Here is an 8805-nt window from a genome sequence, read left to right as displayed (position 1 = left end):
ACGTTATCTGTTTTTTCATTGGCACAGTGTTGTCTGCAACACTACTTGTGTGAAACTGGAGCAAGGAGAGGTCTGAGAGAGTCAAGGCAAAAGTGAATGTAAAAAATAGCTTTTGGCTTTTATTCCTCAGCCTCCCACACTCTGCTAATAACATGTAAAGAGCAGTTAGTGTTGCAGCTCTGCAGCAGGATTAGAGTGGAGCAACAGTTCTGCGTAGCTAGAGTGGAAACACATTTATTCTTTAAAAACCATAATTGAGTCTCTGAAAGCTACATAATAAGTGAGACTGCAAGGAGCTGCAGAATGCAGTCTTAGTGTAGATAATGACTCACGTTTTGCACTCAGGAAAAAGATCTAAGATAGTTGTGTCTGGCTGACTTTCAGGCATAGAGCCTGTTTCAAGAAAAATCTTTCAACTAGCAAATGCAACTTCAGCTGTGACTTCAGCTTAGATTCTTTCATGCCCTCTGGTGAAGTGTCAGTGCAGGCTGCTGGATTGCTGGTGATCCTCACAGCACAGAGAAACTTATAGATGCTTCTGGAGATGTGATATGCAAAAAATTCAGTATTTGAACAAGGCAGATTTTATCTATGAAAAATGGCCCAGCTGAACTAAACTAAGGATTTAGCTATCTGCTCTTGTGCCTGAGAGTAGCAAGAATGGACTGTTAAGGAGGAAGTAATACATTAAGCCTCGTTTCTTGTAGCGTGTCACCGCAATACAGGCCTATACCATGGGCTATCCATGGTTTAGAGAATTGCTAAGCCATGGGCTGTAGCCTCATTTTTGCCTTTAACAGTCCTTGGAAGGCTTTTCTTCCCTTACTTACTTTAAATCAATGTAATTATTTGTTGAACTCCTGTATACTTTTGCTGCTACAGAATTTTAAAGCAGAGTTTCACATTTTTAATATGCAGTGTACATAAAGGTTTTGTAATGGTTGATCATTTTATTCAATTTATTATGTTAAATGAATATGGATCTATGTTTACTAGTCTGCATGATTTTCTTTCAAGAGTTCAGAGTGTGTTGAAAAATGTGTCATTCACTGTAACAAGGAAAAAGTTGTAATTGCAAATTGTAAATGCAGCTAGATAACACGTAGGTATATGTAGAACTTCTGAGATGATCTGCATACATGAGGAGTCTTACTTTCCTAAAACCTTGCCTGCTAACATTCACTGCCTGCTTGCAAGCTGAATCTGCATGAGTGAGAGCACAAAAGGGTAGGTGCCAAAAATCTCTAGCAAAAAGCTGGGGTGGGGGGGAGAGTGCATGTGTCTTGAACTTTGCAAAGTAAAGCAGAAATCCACTTGGGATTGACATGCCTAAGATTTTCTAGGAGTTAAGTGCAGACAAATCTAACTCCCAAACTTGAGTAATTCTTGAATGTAAACTCGGGGTATTCAGTCTTGGGGTGTATGCACTCCAGACCAAATATATGTGCCAGCAGCTTTTTAATTTTGTCACCTGTGGCCAGGTGTGGCTTCAGGTTGTGAGTTTTCATCCATCTTCTGCCTTCTGCGGTTTGGAAAATAGAGGGTTGTGGACAAGCACCAATTGGTATAGCACCCTATGGCCACTGTAGGGTACAACACTCACATTAGATAAGATGATTTTTATTTCAGCACCCACAGCTACCAATGTTTGCATCCACTCCTTTTAGGGGATAGAAATCCTTGTAATGTTAAATTGAAATAGAAATACAGTTGAGCGAGTCAGAATTTTTTTTCTTCTTTTTTTTGTGCACTGTTTACTAGTGTTCCATTTCAGGGCCTTGTGTATTTTGTAGTTTTCTTTTGGTCTTTTTTAATCCAAGGGTTGAGCTGCATCAACCCAAGGTTTTCTTCAACATCGAACATTTATTTATTTTATTTCCTTATTTCTGCAGTGATCTTACTGTCACACATTGCTTCCTTTTTTCTTCCCAACAGCTGTCACCTGCAGTGATCATCCCTAAGTGCAACTGATTAAGGAAGCAGTTAATGCCACATACGTACATGTGCATTTGAAGAAAGGTTTTACTAATGAAAGAGTTTGTATTGTCTGAGTTAATATTGTTATTGTGCCACAAGAACAATGGTTCACCAGTATTTCCCTTCTCTTTTTCAGCTTTTTTCATTACCCTTCCTCGGTGAGAATGGCAAGGATTCGGATTCCTGGCACAATTGTTATAATTTTTGTTACAGTTCAGACTGGATTCTTACTCTTCATGTATGCCCGGTACAGTAATTTCGTGCCTCAGTCTGAGGAGAAACCATCGCAAGTCCACATACTTATTCTCTCCTCCTGGCGGTCAGGATCTTCTTTTGTTGGTCAACTTTTCAGCCAGCACCCCAGTGTCTTCTACCTGATGGAACCTGCATGGCACGTGTGGGTTACAATGTACCAGAACAGTGCCAAAGTCTTACACATGGCAGTGCGGGACTTAGTCAGGTCGGTCTTTCTGTGTGACATGTCTGTGTTTGATGCTTACATGCCTTGGAAAAGAAACTTATCCGATCTTTTCCAGTGGGCAGCAAGTCGGGCTCTGTGTTCAGCTCCTGCTTGTGACTCTTTTCAACGTACTGACATAACCAGTGAATTGGCATGCAAGACTCTTTGTGGACGGTATCCATTTAGCAAGGTGGAGGAAGCCTGTAAAACTTACAGCCATGTTGTTATCAAGGAAGTTAGATTCTTTGACTTGAAGGTCCTGTACCCCCTCCTCACTGATCCGTCCCTGAATCTCAAAATTATTCACCTGGTTCGTGACCCCAGGGCAGTTGTTAAGTCACGGGAACAGTCGGTGAAAGCATTAGCCCGTGACAATGGAATTGTCTTGAGTACCAATGGCACTAAAGTGGAAGATAGCAAATACAAAGTAATGCAAGAGGTTTGTAGAAGTCATGTTCAGATTTATGAAACAGCTACTCTAAAACCACCTAATTTCCTGAAAGATCGCTATTTAATGATCCGTTTTGAAGATCTGGTAAGAGATCCATTATCAGAAATCTCAGAAATGTATAAATTTGCAGATCTTAGTTTGACTCCCAGGCTCAAAAGCTGGGTATATAATATCACACATGGACAGGGACCAGGAAAAAAAAAAGAAGCCTTCAAAATAACATCCCGAGATGCAGTTAGTGTTTCACAGGCCTGGAGAAATGTTCTTTCCTTTCAGAAAGTTAAGAAAATACAGGAAGTTTGCAAAGGTGCTATAAACATTCTTGGTTATCAGCTAGTGGATTCAGAAAAAGAGCAAAAAGATCTGACATTGGATTTGGTGTTGCCAAGACGACAAAATCAATTCAGTTGGTCATCATTTAATCCAAAGCACTGAGACATTTTTGAGAGATCTGGGGAGGTGGGGCAGGGTAGTTGTTTGAATATTTCTATACTGCGCAGCATATAGTAATTGGAAAATCCTTGGCTGATGACTTTATCTGTTCGTCTACTCCTTTTCTGTTAATGTAAGAAGGTTTTTTTTTTCCCCCTTGAGTTTTTTACATATTAAAAAAAAAAGACAGCAAGATACTTGGTCAGCCTATTACTGTGATGCTCACAGCATTGTTTTAAGAATATAAGTTAAGCACTTTCTATTAAAAGATGGATTCTCAAAGATGTCTGTTTATTGATAATACTTCACTGCTTTTTTTTCATGCTTTAAGTATCACAGTTCTTTTTTTGCGTATATGGAACAAAGTATATACTAAATTCCTTCATTGGACTTTCTTCTTTAAAGTTGTTTTGCAGTTGCATATTTTTTTTCAGACTTCTTTTGATGTTTTAAATCTTAATAGATAAGTTTTCCAAAAGGTGGGGCAGCTGCAGCAGCTGTGTTGTAGAAGGCTTAAATGGAAACTTCATTTATTGATAGATTTCATAGTGGTTTCCTTGGAATGGCAATGTTTACAATCAGATACTTGAATGTGATGTTTGCTTGGAGTGCCAGAACCAAAGGATATGAAGAGATTTTCAGTGGAATCACAGTGGAAATAGTGTTTTAATGCTGTCCCTGTTGGGTTCTAATACTGTGACACAGAATAAGTGCACACTTGCTCCTGCCACCGCACTCCATACCGTTATCCTCTCTCTGTAGAACTACAAGCAATTTATAAAGATCACTGAGAAATTTAGTAAGCCTTGAAAATTTGCGTATCGATTATATTGCTGCACGGAAGTGATCCGTTCAGCTTTGATAGCAGAGACGGATGCTCGTGTACGGTTAATACTCGGTGCCGCGCCCGAGAAGCCCATGGGGCACCGCTGATGCTCCAGCACCGCGCGGGCGCAGACGCTCGGAATGAGCGCGAGCGGGGACACGCGCGTGCAGCCGGCGGCTGTCCCCAGCCCCGCCGCCGAGCATGGAGCGCGCACTTGGCGGTTTTGAGACGTCCCCGGTGCCAGCTGATGACCAGAACTCCAGGTAAGAAGCCCGTGGTGGCGCTTTCCGTGGCTGCGCGCTGCCTCACGCTGGTACTGGTACTTGAAGGTGAGCGGTGAACGGGCGACCGCGTGGCGAGTCCAGGGGAAGACGCGAGGGGGGTGACGGTGCCTGTAGGGGGCGGCTGGGCTGGCGGGGTCCGCTTCACTAGCAGCGAGTGGCGGGGGCTGCCTACGGGTGGAGCAGGCGGCAGTGCCGTGCGGGCTGCGGGGGTTGCCGAGGGCGGCGCCAGGCGGGAGCCCGTGGCACGGTCTGTCCGGGAGCTACGGTGGGCCAGCGGCGCGGTGGAGTCGCTGTTCGGCGGGGGAACTGAGCGAGCAAGGGGGCGTTTCACCGCACGCCCGGAGCTGCTGTCCAGGGGACCGAACTTACTATCGTCCGTGTTGCTTCCCGGGGCATGCTGGGTGTTGTGGTTTTTCATCACTCGGACGGCGGGAAACCCTGATCATAACCAGTACGATGTTTTCCAGCTCCTCAGTTTCTCAGGTTTCCTTTACCACTGTGGACTCTGCTCACTTAGCTTTTCTGTTTTAGGGAGTGCCAAATATTGCATTCTGGGTTCTTAATCCAAGCCATGTCTTGCCCTTTGAAAATTAAAACGTTTATTTCCTCTTTTGTTTTCAATTTGTTGGTTTGCATCACTAATCCAAATTATGCAGTTTTGTGGGTCAGTCACATGTAAAACAGCACAACTGGCTGGCATGCTCTGCTCATGAGAGGAGATGAGAAGAACCCCTCTGCTCACACCAGACTTGCAGCTGCCAAACCTCACCAAAGCACCTGAGGAGCCCCCAGGGATTGATGGCACAGAAGGGAGGTGATGGAGGACAGCACAGCAGGCAGCCTGCCCTCTATCTGGGTGTGAAGAAGGCAAGGCTGGGAACTGTCAGCAACATCCCACCAGGTCTGGCTCATGGTGCCACCCTGAAGGTTTCCCCTACCTTTGGGCAGTCCCAGCTGCTGCAGCTCACTTGACAGAGGCTCACTGTCTATACTGTGCTTGGTTGCACTGGAGAGGATGAAGCTGAGGACAGCAATGATTGCCTTCTCATCCCCTGACTGCAGATGGGAGGGAGGGTGAGCTCTGTCACCTTGCAAGGCATCCACAGACTCACTGCTGCCCATCTCTGGAGCATGGCTCCATTGGGGGATCGTGGTAAGGACAGCAGTGCTCACCTAATTTTGTGCCTGAGGTCAGCTTCAGGATCTTGTCCTACTGTGGGAGAGCAGAGCTTCTCAGTAAACACCAGCTAACACACTCACTACCAGTACTAACACTAACAATTCTTACCTAAATATTAAAACTAATAACAGTATGCATATTATTAATGCTAGTAGAGGCCTAGCAACGTTCCTTATGCTGAGGCTTGCATGAAGAACACAAAATTAATTAATGTTACTGATTATGCTGTTGTGGTGTTGAAATACTTGGCCTCCACTGCGGTAGCCCCACACTTACCTCGATGGCCTCCCCCAGCAGGTCCCGCAGCACCTGGATGCAGATCAGCTTCAGCTTCACTGATGTGATAAATAGAGCTCACTCTTTAAAATTTTTAAAAGTTTATTAAACGATAAAAGGAAAAAAATAATCCCGCACTTGGGTGCTTTTGGCACATAGCTAAAGAGCACAGAGGTAGCTTAAAATCATGTTCACTACATAGGGTTACATGCATATTCAAATATTCCTTTGAGTTTTTCATCTTCCAGGAACTCCCTTGTTTGGTTTTAACCTCTGACTTGTATGTAGAACATTCTGTAAATTAGGTCTACATATTTTATTTCTTCCTGTAGTTTTATCCTGTTGCTTCACACTCCCTGATAATGCCAATAAGAGTCGATAAATCCTTCCTGGATGCTTAAGCTCTTTTTGTCACTGTTATCACTTGGTAGGGGCAGTCTGCAGATATAAGAAACAGAATAATTGCTTTACACCATTCTCTGAGTTAGTTACATAGAAGTATTTTAGTTCTATTTTAACATTTTGCTAAAGCCTACGATATATTTATCACACGAATATTCATATGAAATATACAGTGCATACATAAACTGGCATATTACACTATACAAAGCAGTTAAAAGTCAGTATAAGTTGTACCATATCAAAAGACTTGTGATGCAAAAAGCTAATCTATGAATGTGAAAGCCAATATTGTTTTATCATCTATAACATCCAACGACTGTGGGGGAAAACGACGGTGAGCAGCGGGCCCGCAGCAGGCGGAGGGCGGGCAGGGGGACGCGGGCACTTAACTTTGGCCAGGGTGCTGATCTCGGCCAGTCGGAGCAGGCAAAGTCCCCCCCGAAGCGGAAGCACTGCGGGAGAAGAGGCGCCCAGAGCCCGCAGTTGGCTCTGCATGCCCTCCCCACTCCCCGCTGCGGAGCCCCCTCCTCACCATGCCGCCGCCGCTCCCTGGTCCGCCCTGCTGTCGGGGAGTCCGCCTTTGCGGCCCGGAACCACTCCCGGGCTACGCCCCTCCCTGCCCCCTGCCCCGAGTGCCGATGGGGCGCTCCGGTAGGGGCTCTGCGGGGGTCTTTTCGCCGGGACCTGGGCACGAGAGAGGGCCGGAGAAGGAGACGGGGGTCTCGCGAACGGGTCCCATGGCGCCCGCGGGCCCTCCGAACCGCCCGGGCTCCGCCCCACGCTCCCACCGGCCGCAGCCTCATGGCGCCTAATCCTGCCAATCACGGCCCGCCTTTCTCCGCCCTGTCCAATCACAGCCGCCCTTTCAATCCGGGCGCGGTCCCGCCAATCTCAGCCCGCTCAGTCGCGGCCCGGCCCCTCAGCCTGGCCCCGCTCTCCCGTACGCCTGAGGCGCCGCTCCCGCCACCGCCGCTTTGGGAGCCGGCGGAGCTGTGTCCCCGCTGCCGCAGCCTCGGCAGGCGCTGTTGGGGCCGGGAAGGGCGGGCGGGAGCTTCCAGATTCTGGCCGAGATTTCTCCCAGGGAAACGGGCAGCCGGTGGGGAGCAGGCGGACGCGGCCCCTGCAGCGGCGGCGGCGACGGGAGCAGTACTTGAGGGGACCGCGGGGGGTCCCGGAGCTGAGCGCGGCGGGAATGGGCGGGTTGGCCATTGGTGGAGCCACGCTGCGTCGGGTTGTGATTGGCTGGCTGGCCCGGCCCTGGGGGATAAATAGCGTGCGTCGGGGCGGCGCAGGCGTCAGTTCGGCGGCGGAGCTGGGAGCGACGGGATGCCTGGATGTGTCATCTGAGGAGCGGCGCTGCGCCTGGACGGGACCCCCGCGGCAGCTGATCCGGGGAGCGCTGGTGAGCACGGACGCGACGCCTGCGACAGCATCTGGGGGTTGGCGCTGTCCAGTTCTTGCCGCGGCGCCCTGCGCGGCTCGGGTAGCTGGTGGCTGGTGTGGGGCCTGGAGTGGCGTGGGGGTGACTGGCCGCTCTTATTGGGGGACGGGAAGTAGGCGTTTTGCGATTTTGGATTTAAAGTAATGTTCAGAATACTGGAAATAAAGGTGTTTTTTTGCATTTTTATTACTTCACGTTGTGCAATAATAATGATTCCTTTATTTTTTTGTTTTATTATTTTGCTTCTTTTATTACATTTTTTTGGTTTAATTTGTTTTGTTTACTGGATGTTTGATGATAATTCACTAAGGGTTATGGGACTGAGGCTGAAACACCAATTGTGAGATCAGTGGGGACATAAAGCCCCAGGGTGTGGAATAAGGACTTTAGCATGAGTCAGGCCCAGAACAATGTGGAGGGGTGGAAATGCTGGGGCTAGATAAATGCCATGGGAGAAGGGCACGGAGCTGCAGCACAGGGCCTGCAGGACATGCCTGGGCATTCCCAGCCTCTGCCCTGTGGTACCAAGCAGAGGCTGAGTATGTGGGGGTTCAGAGGGTTTGAGGGCCCAAGAACCAGCCCAAGAGTACCTTTTGGGATGGGGGAGCAGGAGCCCGGTGGCTATTCCCAGCCCCTGGAGCTGTCTGGGGGAGGTGAGGGGGCCTTTGTGCAGGTGCTGGGCTGAGACCCAGGGTGAGGGGGAAGGTAGATGTTGGGCTTCAGGCCTCAAATGTCCCCAAAGTTGGAATGCCATTAGGGTGGGTGGGACAGCTTCTAGAGATGCTGAAATGATGGCAGTAACTGATTTGTGACCTTATCAACAGCCTGAAGCTGCAGTGAGAAGCAGAAGCAGCTTTTAGCTGCAGGCAGTAGGAAGCTGAGGAGCTGGAGCTGAGGCAGCAGAGCTGGAGGAGACAGAAATATGGTAGGGTTTGGGGTAAAATCCCTTTGGGGCTGGATAGGGAATGTGGAGCTGGGAGGTGAACTGCATGGTCGGATCTGAAGTTGCTCCAAGGGCTGCGATCTGAGCTCAAACCACACAGAGCTAGAGCTAAAACAAAGATCCTGCCCTGTGA

The 8805-nt window shown here is 48.1% G+C and overlaps 1 protein-coding gene across 1 annotated transcript; it reads left to right on the top strand.

Annotated features, from left to right (window-relative positions):
* Window positions 1-2135: 2135 nt before the first annotated feature.
* LOC311159364 (carbohydrate sulfotransferase 5-like) lies at window positions 2136-3323 on the top strand (the record flags this gene model as incomplete). Its single annotated transcript, XM_084215408.1, has 1 exon — window positions 2136-3323. The coding sequence occupies exon 1, from the start codon at window positions 2142-2144 to the stop codon at window positions 3321-3323; it is 1182 nt and encodes a 393-aa protein (XP_084071534.1). The 5' UTR covers window positions 2136-2141.
* Between the last annotated feature and the right edge of the window lie 5482 nt (window positions 3324-8805).

Source organism: Fringilla coelebs (assembly GCF_963513975.1).
Source record: "Fringilla coelebs genome assembly, chromosome: 14".
Classification (NCBI taxonomy): domain Eukaryota; kingdom Metazoa; phylum Chordata; class Aves; order Passeriformes; family Fringillidae; genus Fringilla; species Fringilla coelebs.
The sequence above is the reverse complement of the archived record's forward strand: the minus strand, read 5'-3'. Positions and strand labels throughout refer to the sequence as shown.